The sequence below is a fragment of the Vidua chalybeata genome, chromosome 4 (genome assembly GCF_026979565.1).
Source record: "Vidua chalybeata isolate OUT-0048 chromosome 4, bVidCha1 merged haplotype, whole genome shotgun sequence".
Classification (NCBI taxonomy): domain Eukaryota; kingdom Metazoa; phylum Chordata; class Aves; order Passeriformes; family Viduidae; genus Vidua; species Vidua chalybeata.
Window position 1 is genome coordinate 54,269,691 of NC_071533.1, and position 21,172 is coordinate 54,290,862.

The 21,172-nt window shown below is 36.2% G+C and overlaps 1 protein-coding gene across 2 annotated transcripts in view; it reads right to left on the reverse strand.

Annotated features, from left to right (window-relative positions):
* The window catches only part of STIM2 (stromal interaction molecule 2), a 64,317-nt gene that overhangs the window by 25,655 nt on the left and 17,490 nt on the right, over nt 1-21,172 (reverse strand). For both annotated transcript variants that reach the window (XM_053940268.1, XM_053940269.1), the window contains exon 2: nt 2,430-2,560. In XM_053940268.1, the coding sequence (XP_053796243.1) occupies nt 2,430-2,560 (131 nt within the window). The remainder of the gene's footprint in view (nt 1-2,429; nt 2,561-21,172) is intronic.

Sequence of the window (21,172 nt, forward strand, 5' to 3'; positions counted from 1 at the left end):
ATGTTTCAGTATTTTCTTTTAACTTCCTCAGCTTCAGTGTCTAAAAATGCAGTACAAGTCAAAAGAAACAACCAAAGTACTGGCAAGTTCCTCAGGAAGCTCACACTCCATCACTAATGTTTCACTTTGCATACTGAACTGTGCCTGTCCCAAACGTTCTGCAGTAACAAAGGCAGACTATATGCATTATTTTTGAAAAGTCATGGCAGTCAGGTGAAGTCCCTGGTGACTGGGAAAAAGGAAACATCACTCCTACTGAAAAAGGAAGAAATGCAGACCTGAGAAAATAAAGACCATCGAGCCTCACACCTCTGTGTTTTGGATGATCATGGAGCAGATCCTCATGGAAGCAATCTTACAGTACATACAATGAAGTGATCTGAGACAATCCAGCTTGGCTTTACTAAGGGTAAACAGTGTCTGACTGATCTGGTGGCCTCTATGATGGGGTGACAGCAATGGTTGATGAGGGAAAACAAATGTCATCTACCTAGACCACTGAAAGGCCTTTGACACGGTGGCACATAACATCCTTATCCCCAGACTGGAGAGAGATGGATGGATCATTTGATGAATAAGGAACTGCCTGAATGGACACAGCTGTCAATCATTCTATGTCCAGGTGGAGGCCAGTGATGAGTGGTGCCCTTTAGGGCTCTCTCTTGGGACAGGGGCTCTTTGATACCTTCATCAATAACACAGTGAGATCAAGTGCATCCTTAGCAAGTTTGCAGATGAAACTGAACAGCACAGTTGAACTAGAAGGAAGAGATGTCATCCAGAGGAATCTGGACAAACCTAAGAAGTAGGCCCATGAGAACCTCATGAAGTCCAAGGGCAAGGTGTTGCACCTGCATTGGAGCAATGCAAGACATGAGCACAGACTGAGAGAAGTCACTGAGAGCAGCCCTGCCAAGAAGGACTTGGCTGAAAAAGATGGGCTTTTGAAAAGCTGAAAAATGAGCCAACAGTGTGCGCTCACAGGCCAGAAAGTCAGCTGCATCCTGGGCTACAATGAAAGAGGAGTAGCCAGCAGGTCGAGGGAGGTGATTCTGCCCCTCTACTCTGCTCTTGTGAGATCCCACCTGGAGTGCTGCCTCCAGCTCCTCAGCACAAGAAAGACACTGACCTGTTGGAACAAGTCCGGCCAACCAAGATGATCAGAGCACTGGAGCACCTATCTTAAGACAGGCTGAGAGAGCTGGGCTGTTCAGCCTGGAGAAGGTCCCAAGAAGATCTTATTGTGACCTTCAGTACACATAGGAGGGGTATAAAACAGAGAGAGAGCAACTTTTTACACAGGCAGATAGCAATAGAACAAGGGAAAATTGTTTTAAACTAAAACAGGAGAGATTTAGACTACACGTTAGGAACAATTCTTTACTCAGAGGGTAGAGAGGCACCGGAACAGGCTGCGCAGAGATGTTGTGGATGACCCAATCCCTGGGAAGAGTTCAGGGTCAGGTTGGATGGAGCCTGTTGATGCTGTTTGCACAAAGGTACACAGAAAAGTAAGTAGCATCACATTAAATTTGACAATGATAATTCATAACTCATTCAGGGAGAATAATCTTCCCCTAGATGGTATAAAAAAGGATGACAAAACAGGGCTAAATTCTTCTCCCATTCGTCTACAGTAAGAATGGGTGTCAGAACCACATGACAATATCTTCATTTTTAGGGGACATCTTCATTCTCCCTTGGTTGTCAAGTGCGTGCTTAACAATGGCCAGAAAGCAAAATAAGCAAGTACAATGAAACTACATAGACATTTCCATTCCTACCCAGTAATTCTGAGAATCCCAGTGGTAAAGTTGAATAAATGCAAGGGCAAGTCCTTTGCCAGGACCACCAGGAGCCTACCTACCAAACTCATTCAAGCACAGTCACAAAAAACTTCCTTAGGTTGTAGGACTTAATTTACCATTAGTAAGCACAACGTTTTTAATACTTGTCTGTAAAATGTAAACCAAGCCAGAAATCTTTCTTCTAGACTTACCTCTCTGTAACAGGTATTGTTTTACACCATGAAGTGCCTGCAACAGATCTAAGGTAAATAGGATAGCCCAGCAATGCCTTAACCAAGAAAATTCTGGGTGAAGAAACCGTAACACCAAGCAATGGATCACATCACTGTCGTACTACAACCTAAACCTTTCACCTTTACCCACTTCTTAGACCAATCACAAAAGTAGCACCTTCTATACATAGTCACACATTGTTCCTTTAGGCTAGAACAATGGACAGTAATATCCCATTTCAGACAAATACAGAAATTAGACTTTCCTTCCATATTTGTCTGAGGAAAGGGCTGAATTAAGATGAGCAGCAACAACTACTCAAGTGCTGAAAGATAAAGAGCAGCTATATAAAACAAAAGGATAAAAAAGACTTCATGTATGCATAAGTGAAGTATTTTTTACTCCTACCTCATCACTTTCATCTACTTCGATACCACCATCTTTGTCATCATCCATTTGCTTATGGATCATGCGGAGAGCTTCTAGGCTGAATCGGTCCTCCTCAGTAAAGCACGGTGGGCTGAGTGAACTGCAGGGATCTAAAGTGAGGAGAACAAAAACAATCAAAACAACACAACAGAAATGTTATTTACTTTCACTTCAGAATATAAAGCTCCCAAGCAAAAGAAAGGATTTAAATATTTCACTGCACATAATCACGTATTTCACTGCACATAATCACCAGGTCATAAATATCAAATTTAACCGTAAAATAGTAATTGTATAAAACAAAGTGAAAGGCTTGTGTGTGCGAATCAACTCTTTTTTTATTGAGGAAGGAGTCCCAAAAAAGAGGTTGGAATAGTTTTGACTTCCATTTATTTCTTCCATCCCACTAACTTACTATTTCCATTTTTTCTTTTATCATCCACATTTAGTTTATGTCAGTGCAGTGGCAAATAAAGCTACCGCATTTCCCAGCCTCCTTTCTGAAAGTCTGAACGAAAACAAAGAACAGTAGAGGAAAAGAAAAGGAATTCTCGTATCATACAATCAGTTTCATAAACAGATAACAAAGGGATAGTAATCACATTGCAGATCAAATTCTAAACAGGTGGTACTACTGAACACAAAATACTCAAGGACTGCAAGAGCAGAAAGCTCACTGCAAAGAAAATTCAGCTGATAGTAGTACACGATGTATTAGTCCTGTACGCTCTGATCACAAACTGCAGTCACTGTAGAGCAGGATTCCAAGTCAAAAATAGAACACTTTCATTTGCATTCATTACTGAAGGCTCATGATTTGCACACATCTGATGGCTCAGCTGGCACCACATCAAATTGCCTAATCTGTGTTCTTTCCGTTCTACAAGGTACATGCCAAATGCTCCAAAATTCAACACATGATGATCAACCATCACCACAGTGGCCTTACGGAGACCTTGGCATTAACTAATGGCAGCTATTACATTAATTCTGATGTACCAAATACCAGCAAAGAACAGAAAGTGGAGAAGGATGTACAAATCGTTTTTTCAAAGTTGAACTTTAATAAGGTAGTAAATTCCCACTGTACTAGCCATTATAAAACTGCACTGACTAGTTCCATAAACTGTTAAAACTACACTTAAATCATATCAATGCAAATAAAAATTGAGGGAGCATATGAGAAATTTTTGCTTCTTCTAATCTATCAAATAATTAAGCTTTCATGTTGCTACAAAATTTATGAAAAGGCTCACTTATATAAGTAAAGGAAGCACTTCTAGATAAAAAGAGGAATCAAATATTTTCAGAGAAAAAAAATTCTTTAGTTTACAATTTACATACCAGCTGGATTAGCACGATTCTGCTTTTCTGTCTAATACAAATTTTAAAATAATTAAAAATCAAAATAAAGGAATGCATAAGGTTACAAAGCAGGAAGTGCAAAGATAACCATGACATAGCTGGAATCTCAGACACATAATTAACAGGACTGGTTTCCACAGCTAGGCACGAGTCAATGCATTCCTACTTCATACTTCAGTTTTATTATACAGGAATTAATGGAAATTATTATCTGTTCCCATGCATCAATTAAAAAAAAAAAAAAAAAAAAAAAAAAAAGAAAGCAGAAAAAACCCAAACACTTCACTGACACTGTCCAAGAACTGAGAGGTGTTGCTTTTAGAACTACTTCATGTAATACAAAGTCAGAGTTCTGTATTTGTTAGTTACTAAATTATTAAATATTAATGAATATTTAATTAATAAAATACTTATTATTAATAATAATTACTAAATATTACACCAGACTAATCACAAACAATATAATTTTCAGCTTTGGAATGCAACTGATATTTTATGAAGGGGAAGGGGTTAATTTTTTAAAAATCTATTTTATTTGTTCATTTTTGGTTTATTGCAAAAGGTTGAATTTGCAGAATACTCAGCCTTTAGATTTTTGCTTTGCAATGAAAAAATTACTATTATTTGAGGGGTTAAAGGACCTATCCCTGCAATTACAGGGGGCTCCGTGTAGAAAGGTTTCCCTTGCAATAACAATGAATCACCTCAAAGTTGTAATAATTAAATTCTCATGGCTATGAACAAGAAATATTATTTTACTAAAATACAATCATATCAGAAGAATAATCTCTGTATTACATGTTATGATCTATACTGTATCTTAAATTAGAAGAAAGTATAGTGTCAAAACATAAACAGATTCCTCCAACAAACCCAATTTGTTTAATCTCTACTTAATTCTATTCTAACATGGAATCAAATTTCAGGTACATGTGTTCACAGTTTGCAAGCACCCATTCAAATGTTTTTTCATTTTGTTCAGCTGAAAGCCCAGTTTTTCAAATCAAAAATGTTTTCTCAGAGTACATTTTCTCACAACCAAGGCTGATCGGTCCCTTAATCAGGGTACTTATCTTAAAAATGCCTTTTTAGGATATTTAAGCACGAAGGCACTTTAAAGAGCTATGCCTTTTCTTGAGAGAAGTAAACAGGCTGCTTGTGCTTCAAATGTCCCATGTGCTGGCTCCAAGAACACTTGATCTCTCTCTTAAGAGCCGACAGAGTGCCAATTGCTCTTTTGGGACTGAGAAACAGAGTAGGACCACACATCAACTGTAATAAAAATTAACCCACTCTAAAGAGAATCCAGATTTATTTTCAATCTAATTTTCATCTGGTAAAATTAAACATTTAGACTGATAGACTGACAACACTGGTCATCTCCTTCCTCAGAGAACAATCTCAAAATAAACTACAAAGCCACAACCTAAAGAATAAGTGAAAAGCATTTCACAAGGATACCTATGGAGCCCTACCAAATCCAAAAAACAGCTGATGGAAATTTAATCATCTGCAGTTCTGCAGAATAGTCTACCATGCAGTAATTTGCCTCAATTGCATTGCAAAAACAATTCAAATTAATACTAGATGTCTGGGAAGTTTTTAAGACAAAAGAGTCAAGAGAAAAAGTCTCAAGGCATAGCAAACACCATAAATATAGCCCTAAAGCCCCACAACAAATCATAAGACTAGTTGATAATTTTTCACTTTGAATCGACACTATTGAAGATATTCTGGGATTCCAAACCTGCTCTTGTACTTTAAGGACAAACCTGATTTAATGTCTAGACCGATTTCTCCATCCTAGTCTGGTGTGTTGTCATAAATACATTTAGTCCAAAATCATCACCACAGGAATGAACAAGAGATGATAAATTCACTCAGGGAGTGAACTAACAGTTTAGAATTTGAGCTTTCCTTTAACGAAAAGCACAGAAGAATTAGCAAAGGAAACAAAAGAGACAAAGTGGGCAAGAGGCATAAAAGCACAGTAGATACCACTCCAGGCACAAGTTATTTTATATCTCAGTTTTTCATGTTGCTCAGAAGCAAGGAAGTTTCAGAAATACTGGTCATAGTAAGGAAGGAATTTGTTCCTGAACTACTAAATGTCAGATTCGTGGCTCACAAACTTGGCAGAGGATTTTGAAGCAAACCTTCCTTTTGCCTTGAGGCAGTGCCTCCCAGTTCTAAGGCAAGGGGGTAAGTCCTCACCAGTCCATAGGAGACTCCCATAGGAGAGTCTGATAATGAACCAAGCACATTTATCCAACCCAAGATAAAAAAAATCTTTATAGGTAAAGGGAAAATAACACTTCACACCCTTTCACCCCTCCCCTCCTTCCCCCCTCACTTTAATCTTCCTCAGTGAGACAAAAATAAGGTGAGACTACAAAAAGGATTTCATTTTGAAATTCTCCTCCACTTTAGATACACAGCTCTTTATTCCATTTCCTAAACACAACAGAGGCTAAACTTAAAATGTGACATTGTCAATACAAGCCAGTAAGGAACATTAATTACCTCCTTATCTTCAAGCACTCAGCAAAGCCCCTGAAATTTTATTTAGGACTACACCATCTGAAGAGGTTCCAAAGCAAAAAGGTATATGCATCTCATAGCCTTTCATCCACCTTGCATTTGCTTCTCCCTAAATAGCTGCAAATGTTACAGACTTCAGAATAAAGGACTGACAGACCAATAAACAGGGAATAAGGCTGCAGCTCTCTCACACACCTCCTTTTGCATACAGACACTGGAGCACAACAGGTATGGCTGTGCCAAGCCTGACAGAATGACTCCAACCAGGTGTTCACAGTTCCAGTCTGGAACTTTTCACTGTCTGAAAGAGCCTTTTTAAGAATACAGGGACACACAGAAGCTTCATGATTTTTCACAGGTACTTGGCATCAGGTAGACACTTTCAAATCTAAAATTTAAATGCCTTTAAATTTTTCCATTAGTTCACTGAGAGCAACGTAGCAGTTGGGAGTTATTTCAAGGGACTGACTACCACACATCATTTTTGTTCTGTGAGGATGTTGAGCATTCACCAAGAAAGAAAAGCATGCTTTTTATAATAACATATGGCAGTCCTACGGAAGCCCGCAGGGCTTCCATGCCTGTCTTTTACTGATGAATTCAGAAGTGTACCATGTTGTGCTAGGTTTATGATTCCTCATTCCTAAAAAGCCATATGGGATAAAGGGAAGCCTCACAGAAAAGGCAAGCACTATAAAGCATCAGCTTCCTAAGTACGCACTCTCATCTTAAAATAACCCTGCTTCCATATGCCATGATGGCAGATGTGGATTTCTTTGCATTTTCCAGACACAAAGGAGGTGTCCACAATACGTCCAACCCCCTGCCAAATGAATATTCACCTAACTGGGATTCCTATTTCCTTACATTTCTGTTTTACATGTATGTTAATATATTGCAGTTTCTTAAGCAATTCAGTGACACCTTTCAAGGCAAAAAACCTTTATGAGAACAACAATTTTTGAAGACCTGAGTACAAATTGGAGTGTGAGATAGAACAAACGAAAATACTGAAAAGTAAGTGTTTTCAAGAATTTTACCTGATGTTTAAAATACATTTATTCACAGTAAAGGCAAACATGTTTTTATGGAAAATCCTTACATAATACATCCTGTCACTAAAATCTTCAAATGCTTGAGACAGCCTCAGAGTGAGCTTCTTTTAATCTTTCAATTAAAAGCTCCCAAAGCAAATCACTCCTACTCTTAATAATTAAACTCCTCCTTATGGCAAGTAGGCTGAGCTGCATCTGGCAGTTAACTTGACAAAGTAATATGTAACATTATTTTTCACTCTAATTATTTAAATAAAAGTTCATCATTGCAACACATCTTTCCACTAAAAATATTAAAAAAAAAAAAAAAAAAAGATTAAATTTTTACAAAAAGTGTAGAATACCTTATCTTCTAACCACAACAGTGATGTTACTTAAATGAGCTTCCTGAGGAGAAAAATGCAATAATACGAATGACAGCAGGACATGGGGAAGGGGTGCAACAGGAAAGGAAATTTGGAACATTGCTGTCCCCAAAGATTTTGAAAATGTCTCACATTAGGCTTTTCCATTGCTCTGTAGGAGAATTTCAGATGACTTCTATAAACTCATGCAATAACAGTAATTAAATTCATAGATGAAACTCCTGACTGCTACATCTGGTATCTGGAGCACTTGTTTCTGAACACACGTGTAATGTTTAGTGACTGGTAACACCGCAGTTTAACAGGGAAAAAAAAAATCAACTAAAGCCCCAGACTATTTGCAGATAAGCTGCAAGAAAACTGCCATGATTCTTTTAAAATCTACTAAACCCTTTCAGTAAAAAAATGACATTTCAAACAGCCTTAAAATACATCATTACAGCTTTAATACGTAACAAGTGATTTTCACATGAGAGATTCAAATCTGATTTTGTCACTATTGAAAAGTGTCCACTTATTCTGCTATTTCGGTATCTTTTCATAGATACAGTTCAATTAGATTCTTTCCCCCGCATAGAAACATGATGAGGCAAGCAAGGCTTTGATTTTTTTCTTAAATCATCACTAGCTCATCTCTGCTTTCTCCACACCCACAAAAAAGCTGTCTAATTCTGAACTTCATTCTCTATACAGTAGGAAAAAAAAGAGTATCAGTGAGATCAGTTTATTTGAAGTAGGAATTCAGTCAAATATAATATTATTAACAAAATCAAGTGTTAAGGCAGGTTTATTCAAGATTTTCTAATCTGTCCAAGGTAAAAGCTTTAAAAGAAGCAGCAGGCACTTAATTTTCTGATCACTCATTAAGACATCAAAACATCACATACTATCTCAGAAAAATATTTAAGAACTTCGTACCCAGATAAACAGTAACTCAAAGGAAAATATATGACAGGAATTCCCTAGAGAATAAGATTTGATGGCAAATTCATTTTGCTTTAATATAACAGCATTAAAAGCAACTATTCCAAATCAGCAATGCTTGTTTAAAAAGGAAGTTGCAAAAAGTGGGTTGAATATGCTAATCATGCCACGGATCATTCTGTCAAGATAAAAATATCAGTATAAATACTTCATTTAGACTGATAGGAAATTAATTATTAAAATTACAATGCTGCTCTGTCTGACTAAATAAAAATCAAGAAGATGAGTTCATGGCTTTTCCATCTCCATCCCACACCCTCCCTGAGCAATTACACAGTTTGAAGGGAAGAGGAAGTTCGACAATTATTGTATACAATGGTCAAAGTAGACTGATTTAGAAGAGGAACTCCTGCCAACCCTAACAAAGCAGGACGAGAGGAAACTGGGAGATGCATCTTATGCAAGCCCCTAAAATCCTGTTTTTTCGTCCTTCTAACCTTACTTGTACTTCTATGTAACCTGCTATACAAACCTACAAACACATATGGATGGATATTCAGAGTAAAAAAAGATACCAAATGTCTGATACTTGCTCTCAGCAACAGAAAAGTCTCTTTCACTTTACTTACATTTATTAGTAAAAGACCAAGAAGGGAAATACTTAAAGTAGTTTAAATCTAAGTTTTCATGATTTTGTAGTAAAGACTGCTTAATGCATCTTCAGAAATGTGCTCTGCACATTATAGAGATTATCAACACTATAAAACTATAATAGCTCCAAGAAAAAAAAAAAGTACAGACTTTTAAATATGACCTGAATTCACCTGGAGTAAACATATACTTCACTCAAAATTTAAAAGGACAGTCTTATTTTCCTTATGTGTTTAGAAGAAACATGTTTAGAGGAAAAGGATTTAGTGAATTTTGAGTTCATTTGTCAATAGAACATTCATTAATCTGATGAGATTTGTATTCATATGTACTTGGTGACAAGGCATAACACACATCTAAACACATACAACAACACACTTCTAAGTTTTTGTGTATTTTAGGTCTGATTGGTTCTTTACTGCTCTTCTGACAACTTTCTCCCTTTTCTAACAGCAGGGAGCTGGAAAAGATGCACTATATCCCTGATTATATACTTTAATCTGCCCAAGAATTTGTCAGTTCTTAAGATGGAGCAGCAGCATAGCATTTAAGCCACTTCCTTAATTTGGTCAGGAAATGAGAAAAGTGATATATACAGGTGACCTTCAAATGTCCGATAACATGCCCATGTGACTTTGAAAAAAAACATGCTGGTAACCATTTTCTTACTAAAACCTAATTTTCTTGCTCACAATTTCATCCTTATTAACACATTAACCTGGAAGCCTGATCTCCAGATGCCTGGTGAAAGCCTATAATCAATGCTGAGTGTACTAATTTCTATTCAAGTATGGCTCAAGAGCTAGAAGGAGTATGAACCACTAAATTCCTTTTTGGAAGACAGTGTCTGCAAAATATAGCACTGATGATAATATGGCTGATATTAAAAATTCACAGATTTTTTCATACTGAAAAGGTAGTTCACAACTTCCAACACTGAAAAAGAGGAAGGTAGGGAAGCACTGGAGAAAAGGATTCTAGCATCTTATTTTTCTTTTTAAGTTTAATAAAAGGCACAGAAAGTTTTATTGATGTGGGTTTAAAATTTAAAAAAAAATCTGATACTTTCAGACAAACAAATTGAAATTTTCTAAAATTAGAGGGCTTTATTAAAGTCAAATTATTTTACTTTAGTCAAAAGTCAGTATTTTCATATAAAATTATATATATACATATACATCTTTAAACTTAAACTTTTATTGACTTAAACACGTCACTGTTTCCTCTGATATATTTGTTTTCACATGTGATTCATAATCATATCCCATATCCATGAATCAGGCATGTAAGCATGACATTGCTGGCGTTACTGAATTACTTCACTCTTCTACACCATTTGATCTAGTACGCATATTATTAACTGTTCCAACCAAGGAATCAAATTTAATCCTCTGTGAGCACCATCTGTAGCATCATCAGTTCCTGTAACAACATGTTGTCAAGATGTATTTATACTTTAAGAGATCATATCAGAATTATAGAACTGAAACCTATATTGAAAAGATGTAACATAGTACTCACGATAAAGGAAGATTAAAATAAAGCACCTGGGCACTTTTTTTTAATATATAATCTGTTAGGATTCTAGCATTTGAGTATTAAATTTGCCAGCCTATGTTTATACTTTCAGAAATACAAACACTGAATGCATAGATTCACTTTATTTAACACTGTAATGAAACACTTCCTTTTAGCCACATTCAATACACCAGTAATTTTAAGTAGGTACGAATATCATTTTCTTTAAATAGTCCTATTAACTTTTGTGAAAATCTAGTACTACAGATTGTTGGCTAGTTAAGGACTATCCTACTTCCAGAAGCTTACGTGAACTGCTCTGCTGTTAGCACTCCAACTCCAGATTGCATAACTGGCAGTTTTGCTCCTACTAATATGCTGCTAAATATTTTTCTCATGATGAATTTCACCAAGTGATAAACCAGGCTGACAAATCTACTTATGGTGTCTCAGTTCACCTTGGCTTATTTGATGGAAATTAGATTTAAAGAGCCTTTTAAAAAACCCAATCTTATAAAGAAGGGGGGAAAAAATTAAATAATTGAATAGTCATGCATCTCGGGAGATACCATATGCTCTTGTTCAAACTTAGCACAGATAGTAAGATGTACAATTACCAGAATGTTAGAATAAACCAGACCTGCACAAACCTTAGATACAGCTTGGCTGATACCATTCTGGCCCAAAAAACAGTATTTCTGGGCCCAAAAAAACAGTAGCAAATGGTGTACTTTTCCAGCATGTATTTCATAGCTGTTAAAGTGGTGAATAAAATAGAAGGCAGTTCTTACACAAAGAGTACACACTGAGCATATACACTATGCATAAAGTCATGCAATGGAATCACTCAGAGTAAAAAAAAGAGGAAACTCAGTAATTAAACAAGAACTCCAAAACCTAGAATAAGTTCTATCATGTTAGATTTAGCTCAGACTGATTGTTTAACAAAAAGTCCATGCTAAAAACACATGGCTCTTGCTATCAAAATGAGTTAGATATAACTTGCATAAAAGTTTAAAGTAGTACTATTCCACCTGTAGTTATTGCATACAGAAGAAAACAATAAGGTAAACTCTACATTTGCTTGAACAGCACACCCTGTACAAACACTACTCATACAGCTTCAAACACTGTGAGCTGCTCCCCAACAGCATGAGCATATTTGAGATGCAAGAAAAACCCAAGTCAGTAATTCCACATATGCTCTAAAGCAGAATAAGCCTTATGCTTATTTAATGCTAAAAGGATTTCTAATTGTTCGTGCTCCTGCTGTTCATTTCTGTCCTTGTACTATCTCCTTCCTGGTACCAAGACGAGCACATTTGTACAATCCTGCTGCAGGAAGGATCAGGAAACTGATTCTGTCCGAATTTGATCTCTATGCATCTGCACAAACACTTTTGACAGCAAAGGTGCAGGGGAGGAGGAGGAAACCCAGGCAGAAGCAGAGAGATGCCCTGTACAGCCCCAGCAGCACTGCTCAGCCCTGGTACTGAACGCTCCACGCTCCAACTGAATCCCGCCAGCAGCACAGCAGGGATCGACCCACTGAAAACATGGAATGGAACAACAGCTACACTCCTGGAGTGGAAAACTCCACCTCATTGTTCAGATCCTGGCTTTCACTACTAGGAGGTGCAGGACAAGGACAAGGATGTGTCCTAGACAACTTGTTGCAATTAACAACTATCAAGTGTTTTTCCAAGTTTTTTTCCAGTGTATTTTGTAGCCTTACAAAACCTAAAACAGATCTTTGCAACACTATAGCAGGAGATGAAGTAATAGCAAACTCAAAAAAACATCTCCACAACATCTCCCAGAAGTTTTAAACACCACTGCCAGTAAGCTAACAATTTGTCCTTTCTCCAAGGCCCTCCCCATGAGCCTAGAGAAGTCACATCTCCAGGCATAGCCCACTCTGGCAGCAGTCAGTCCACATCACAAACAGCAGGCTTTGACAGACACCACAGCTCCACAAACATACACCAGCAAGCTCAAGGTGTCTGCTAAGTGCACGTCTGCCCCAAACGCTGCTCTAATTTATGCTGTGCCTTCATTTAAGCTACAGGTTTTTTGACCCTTTTCCAAAACCTTGGCGCCAGAACATGCATTAAGAACTAAAAACACAAGGCTATAAAAAAAAGCAGCATAACAGAATCTGTCCCAAAGCGGACAAACTATGACACTTGGCTACACAAAGCCAAATGAGTTTGTGTTTGGGACTGTTTTGCTCTTTAGGGGCTTTTTAAAATTTTTATTATTGGCAGACAAGACGTCAGCTTTCTGAAGAGAATAAACAGACATACTTAAGGAAAGCTCAAAGGAAAAAGCAGGAAAGTATAAAGATCTTTTAAGACTGTGACAATTGAAGTTATAACCAATTGCAAAAGAATATTCATATACAATCCTTAAAGGTAACCAATGACATGAGGTGATACATAATCTACTCTTCAGTCCTCATTTAAACCCCTCTGTATGTTCCTGACACACACTGGGAAAAGTCAAAAAGAAATGAAGGGCAGTGTGCTTTTCCCAGATGATGACACTTTTACTTCTGAGATTTATTACATGTACTTCATGACATTTATACATATTATTTATTTAACCAAAAATATTAGTGTAGAGTTTTGTCACATAAGAATTCAAACACTAACACTGATTTGTGTCTATCATATTTGAAAATATTAATCATGAAAAATAATATTCTAGGTTTTTTTAACTCTTCTGGACACATACTGCAAATGGAGCTGTATCTCTTGCACTGCATTACCGAAGGTGCTATTTGCTCTCCCCACCAGACAGCAGTAGGAAAACAGGCACTGAGTCAAACTGCAACAGACAAGTGTTTCCACTACATTACCTCCTCTTAATGTATCAAGTATCAACACATACAGGCAGTCCATCATTTTCAATATCAAAAAGGAAGCAATTTCCTAAAGTTAAAAAAGCCATTTGCCCTTCATTAAACATAAACAAAAATAAACCAGAACCATGAAAGATTAACTCTACTTCAATACATTCAATTAGACTCCATTTTCAAAAACCACAGGAAGTTAATTTCACAATAAATGTGATTCTGCTTCCCACAGAAATACACTACAAATAGAACATATAGGGAAAAAAACCCAATTTTAATAAATCAGAATTGTTTTCAAGTATGTTAGGGTTTCTGTCTTGTTTTGTGAGGTGTCCTGTTGCTGGGCAATGGCCTTCACAGGCAATAAAATACATCTGAAGTTGTTCATTCACATCTCTGAGAAATACGTTTGGAAATATTATTCAGCCTTGTAATTTCATTTTGATTTAATCAAATATAAGGAACATACATACTCCAGGCTTTACTTCCAAGGTCTGTTCTCATGCCCTAAATGCAATACCCTAAAAGCTGACATCCAAAAAACAACTCTTCCATGTCAGTCACATCTATCAACCAGCACAAATGTTTTAATATTTTCTATACCAATACAGTGACTTGTAGGTTGTAAATCTTTGCTTTAAATCTTTTTCTGTCTGTAACAATTTTAAAGCAATTTTTTATGCCAAGTCATCTGCTGGGGGCAGTCAGTGTTTTTCTATTCTGTATTTCTGAAAAATACTGAGTACAATCAATATACAGCTGATACCAGAAAATGGGAAGCATATTTATGCCTTACTGCCCCCCCATTTATAACAAAATGCTATATTCTCCATTTGCTCTGCTAAACAACAAAGGAAATAGTTTTTTCCCTTCATTAACTTAATTTCTTTACTGAAATTTTAATTAACACATAAAAGGTAACACTTGGAGAAGTTTCCCATTACTATGAAAACAGAGAAACATAAGTTCCTCTTTCGATATTTAATACATTTGCTGAAGTTCTTTTCATGCAAGTGTAATTTTACTACCAATGTCAAACCAGAGCCAAATAACATTGCCTCTAAAATATTTTTAAACCTACTCAGTTAATACTCTCAGAAAAAAAAAAAAAATAAAGAAGAATCAAAATTTTTCAAACTAGGAGAATATGCCCAGAAAAATTTCACTCCTATTCAAAAATTGTCTCTAGAGGAAACATGCTAGAGACAAAAGGAAAGCAGTAATTGCATATGTGACAAAGATGAGGCTATCATGAAAAGAGAACCCAACTTTGAAAACCATGGCTTTAATAGTTTACTTCAAAGAGATATCACTGTAAATTGAGAGCTTAGTACACTCACCATATTGTAAGCAGATGCGGGTTTTCTCACTTCCTTTACCTATGATAACATTACACACAGCCTACACCAGACTATGCTACTGACCCACTTTCCTACTCGCTTAGTAATCATTAAATAAGTTATCAATTTGTCCTTCCTTTCTTCTTTAAAATTTAAATTTGGTATTCTTCAGATTTGTTTAAAGGCGAAGGTGTCAAGGTATTAAAGGAAAAGTCTTCCATTCAGGCATGTTAGAAATTCAATTTGAAATCTTTCTTTTAAGCAAGTCTAAAAATTTACTTCTTTTCAGCATTTGGGAGCTGGCCAAAATTATGTGTTATTGCAATGGTGACATTCCTGCCCAAAGCACAAGTTTGACATTCAGTGGTCCCTTCTCAATCAGCATCTATCATCTCTTTGCAAAGGCAGATCCCACAATAACAACTCTGGCATCATCATTTCCTCCCCTACCCCCCCTCATACAGAGGGCTCCAATTCACAAAGACAAATAAAAATGTCATCCTTATTTATGAAATCTCGTACCCTCACCCTATTTTCTTAGAATGCTCCTAGGAAGCACTCTGTACTAAAGTAGTTGCTGACACAGCACATCTACATCTCAAATCATAAAGTAAATCAGAACAGAACAAGAAACAAAGTAAGGCTGAAGAAACCCTTGGAAAGTCCTGATCAAATCCCAAATAGGCTTATCTGTGCACAAGTTCTACTTCCTTTCAACATGTATCTCGTGTCAATAGTAAAGAATATCTGTATTCATTCATTCGTGCATATAAACAAACTTCTCCTAAGCAATGCCTTGGCAAAACCTGTATGTTTTTACCATCACATCAGTTAGAACCAATACATTGTATATAATGAAGAGAGACAAGTTTCAGTGGAACTTCAGGCATGCTAAGAGAACAGGGTGTCAAGAATTGCTATGCCTGTAGAAGCCCAGAGCTTGAAAGCAGAGCAATAACCATCCAGAAGAAAGAATTCATCTCAACAACAACAGGCATGCTCGTTCAAGAATGAGGATTTCTGTAAAGCTACAATATGTTATATAAAATTGCCTTCCATCTTACAGTTCTTAAAGTGTAAGATTGAACTACTAAAACGGAACTACTTTTTACACAAGGAGACATTTTGTATGCACAGCCTTATAAAGGCAAAAAACTAAAAATCTACCTGCATGGCCATGTCTAGCCCCAGATAAATTATAACCCACACTTTTAAGTGAGATCTATTACAAAAGCCTACACATCTGTCCCATGGCTAGAGCAAAAAATTCTCTGACACTGCTAGTTTTCTAAAGTTCCAGTAAAATTCCACATTGTTTTGGTAAGAAGCCTCACCTTTCCTTTCAGTGATTTAATAATAGCAACATCTGAGATTCTCTGGGGATTAATATATTCAAAAAAGTTTTATATGGCTTTATGGCATTTACCAAGTTTTAAAACATTTTGAGAAAAACTAGCAATTTTCATGTGCAGAAGAAGAATGGAAGACAGACTTTTTTCAAAATGTTTTTGCAAGCCAAAAAAATAATTAATGAAAATGTGTTAAATAAGTTACTGCACTACAACTGCAGTCATGATCAAAAATAAGACTCAAGATGCTGTTAGCTAAGTTGCAATCAAAAGCAGAGAAAGGGGAAGAGTATGGAAATAGTAGAAAAAGAGACAAGATAGCAAACCATCTATTTCATTGATCTATTTAAAAGCATCTTACAAAAACCATTCAGTGCATTGCAAAAATTATTTGCAACCCTAGATAACCTTTGACTTTATCCATATTTTGACTGGAAAGCTGCAGAAATTATTCCATATATGAAATAAAGAGAAGCAACAAAATCAGATATATTTAAATGAAATTAATATGCAGAATTAATGCAACCAACAACACCCTGAAAAATCCAAATCTATCCCAATAGAGTTCAGTTCTTAAACTCAAAGAAGTTCTACCTTAATATGAAAAATACTGAGTTCAGAGCTCATTTGTTTGTAGCTACCGACAGCAACACCTTACAGAAGGTGCAAACCCTGCAGCAAATTCAGGACTTACACAGAACACCGAAAAGAATTCCGACCTTTTCTGAACAGCATCAGCTGTTCCATGGAACTGCACACTGAGCTTGGGCATTGCCTAAAGGTAGGCTTTAATGCAATCAATCAACCAAAACCTTGTCTCTCACACTTGTCAGGAGTAGCTTACCTAGTAAGCAGAATAAAACTATTAACATTTTTAAGTAACAGTACTTAATCAGTCTCAAGCAACAAACTAAGAGAGAAATCAATGCAACAAACGTTGCTTAAATTTCCTAAATGTACTGGTGGAAACAATTGCAAGTTTCATTGGGCTTTTAAATCCACAGGTTTTGAGAATATAGAAGTCAGCAGATAATATGAATTATGGCAGTAAAATTTAATCTCTGCACTAACAGCTTCTTTGTTCTTTTTTTTTTCTCCTAAGTAGTGTAATTATTTCAACAGAAAAACACAAATTTACTTACACTTGGGATACAACAAGTTACAACAAACAAACTTAAATACTTGTGTTCTTTAAATTCACTTGTTTGATACAAGACCACATGGTTTATGATTTAGTGATCCCTTACAAAGGTTTATGTGCTGTAGTAAAACCTGATTAATAGAATTCCTTTAGCTTGGCAATTAAAATAAATATTATACGACTATTAAAATCCAAAGATACAACCACAAGAGCACTAGACTGAGGCAAAAATCAAGTATATACTATTCCAAGTACAGATAACCAAAAATTTGCAGAAACTGTCAAACAAGTGAAAAGAAAATCCCACAAATTTAATAAAAAAAGTTGAGAGCCAAGTACAATTTTTCAAATTGCAATAAAATTTTGCAAATACATGTAGAGACAACAAAAAAATCTACTTTACTAAAAATGCAATCTATGATGCTACTAAAGCACCACCTTTAAATGAATCATTTCTTTTGCCATCATTCATGTGTGCCTTTCCAGGCCAAACAAGAATAGGCAATTCCACAAATGCAGACCAATGAGCTGACAAATGAAGTAACTAGCTCCAGAACATGAATTTTCACAGGTTTTTACTCTAAAAACTAGTATTCATTTTATTCTAAAAACAAGTAACACCCAATTCCTAATTCCTACCTACTCCCTAGCATATGCAACTTCATATACACTTTAAAAAAATCTCCTTTAATAAACACAAGCACATGAAAGGCCTTTCTACCTGCAGGCCTATTTGAAATGGCTCCAAAAAAGAGAGGGTAAGGACTTTCATAAAAGGAGCTAATATTTTATATGCTTTAACATCCACTTGCATTTTTCAAATTAGATCAGCATTTGTCAGAATTCTGTACTTCTACATATGTACAAAAAAAAAAGTACACACGTGAGCACAAAGAAAAGTGTACATAATTGCTAAATAAATGATATTTGAGGAAACAAAACACAAGCAACAACAGAAAATTAAAATGAAGACAAGTAGGATTTTAGCCCCATTTTTCATACACACATCTTGATACAAATGGGATTTGAAGATTTACATATTCTCACAATATTTTATTCCCATATGTATTGCTACATAATAAACCACATCAATATATGCCACGTTCATATAACAATACCTGAGCACAGGCCCATTGCCCTACATATGAAAAACACCTGCAATAGCCCAGTAAAACCCAGAAGTGAGGAAGAGTTTTTAAGAAGTTTTCTACCTTGTTGAAAATAAGCCAGATGGCAACTTAGAACAAACCTGGACAACAGTTTCATGTTACATTTATCCTTCAAAAAATACAAGTTAGAATTTGTTCAATGATCCCTATTATCTTGATCCAAACCTAAGAGTGCCACCTGCATGCTGCTCTGCCTGCACACTGTACATAAGTCTGATTAATCTGTTTTTTCAGTGTAGCAAATTACCCACCCACATGAAGATGTGGGTGATAGAAGCCACACCTCAGAGAGGCTTCAAGCAGAAACAAGGAAATCAGGTCAAACATACAGCCATGTCTGCTACATTGTGTCTTCCTGTCACTTCTGAGACTTCAAACTAACTCAAAAACCTCTGTCTTCTCATGAGCATCGTCCCTACTATGATCAGAGCTCCTGCCCAGCCACCCCCGGGTCCCTAGCACAAGCACAAAACAGGAGAACACACTGCAGCACAAGTTGAAGCTGCAGCCTTTGGTGCTTCATTAACTAATCAGGAAGATAACAGAAGGATGATTTCATAAGTCAGTTTTGAGTTTTTCTGCATAGGTGCAAATATTTAACTCAGCTTGCACATGTCTCAAGCAGGACTTGCACAGTGAACATAAGCACCAGCCTGTGGTTTTGCAACTCAGTTCACAGTCAGGAAAATACTTTCCCTTCTGTTAGGGGACAAGAGAAAGACAAGAAATGTCTTGAAACTAAAGGAAATAATATCTCCATAATTACATATTCAACTGGAGATACAGTAACTCACTAGAATCTAAGCAAAATTACCAAAGAAGGTTTGTGCATAAATATGCATCATATGTAAATAAAATGTTTCTTCTTAATAGGAGTTACCCCCCAAAAAATGTGATAACATTCATCATTTGATATGTGAAATGTTTTAGCAGAAAACAGGAAAATTTTGCCTTGTTTGGATCCACAGGAATTCTTGGTCACACAGAGCCAACAGATTCCTGACACAATGTCCTCCAATTGTTTGGTATTTAACATTAACATGTTTACCAAATATGGGGAAATTACCCCTCCCCATAATGGGCCTTTTTAAACTCAGCCTACCAGAGCACCCTGAGTTTTCTCTTCCCTCATCAATATAATAAATATTGCATACATATGTTCTAGGAGAAAAACAGCTGCATTCAATTCTGTCTGAAAAATATTAACTTTGTTTCTTGAAGGTAAGCTAGTATTTCACCTGTAGGCACATTCAACAGCCAGTAGATCCTACAAAATCCTTCTATAAGATGTTGTACTCAATAGAAGAGACAGTACAACATGTAAAACCAAACAAAAGACAATCTTCAGAGACAGGATACAAATGCATCAGAGAAATAATGAACACTAAGTATGAAGCACTTCTTTTGTATTCAGAGGCTTACAACCAGTTTATGCCTGAAACAAACACTGACTTCCTTTTTTCCTGCTGGAGAGCCACAAGTTCAGTCGCTGAAATGACACCGAGCATAACAATCTTCTTCCTTCCTACTGAATTTTGCTGTTGGCAAAGGAAAACATGTTAGCAGAAAACACCATCTATGACAATTTGCAGGGAAATTCTAGTCTGAGCTGCAGAGGGAGATGTGGAGGGGAAGAGGCAGAACAGCTGACCATTGCTGACTGGCACACTAAGTCACCTGAGGTAATTAAACATATTGGAATGTTTTTGAGAACTTCTTACCAGAAAGATTGCTAATTGGTGTTAACTCCATTACATTGTTTGCTTAATAAGCAGCTATTAAAAGTTGCTAAACAGAGAAAAGCACAGGTAATTACACCTTCCTTGCTTGAGTACTGCATACTGCTCTGCTCATCTCTAAACAGAATCAGCATAATTTCAAAGAAAGAATGGGGAAGTCTTCATAAGCAAAAAAAGCATAGGAAAGAAAATAAAGTGAAGAAAAGCCAAAAGCATACAACAGATAACAAAGTGAAAGGAAACAAACCAAAAGCATACAATAGAAAATAAAGAAAAGTTATTCTCCAATTGACAGTATTTTGAAAAGATCCTAGCTAAAAAAAAAAGATACAAACTAAATACAAACTGTCTTTACATAAATGCCTTAATACACAGTTATGATTATGAGCTCTATTGATCATCATGTCCAAGACACCGATTTTTTTCTAAATGAGATCTACAGGATGGAACATAAAGCCATGTTTATATTGAGTAAGATAAAAATCAAGCAGTCTGGAACACATCTTCACAGTTCAGGACGAGGCGATTAGTAATTGTTTTTTGTTAGGAAGAATTATATTAAATTGCTGTGCACTAGACTTCTTGCAACACCCTTTCTCAAGCCCCAGGCAGATGGTTATTTCAAGATATTAGATATCTTTTTATTTTATTAGATATCTATTTATTTTCTGAATTTGTAAGGTAATGATTAGGCTGTTAAACAATATT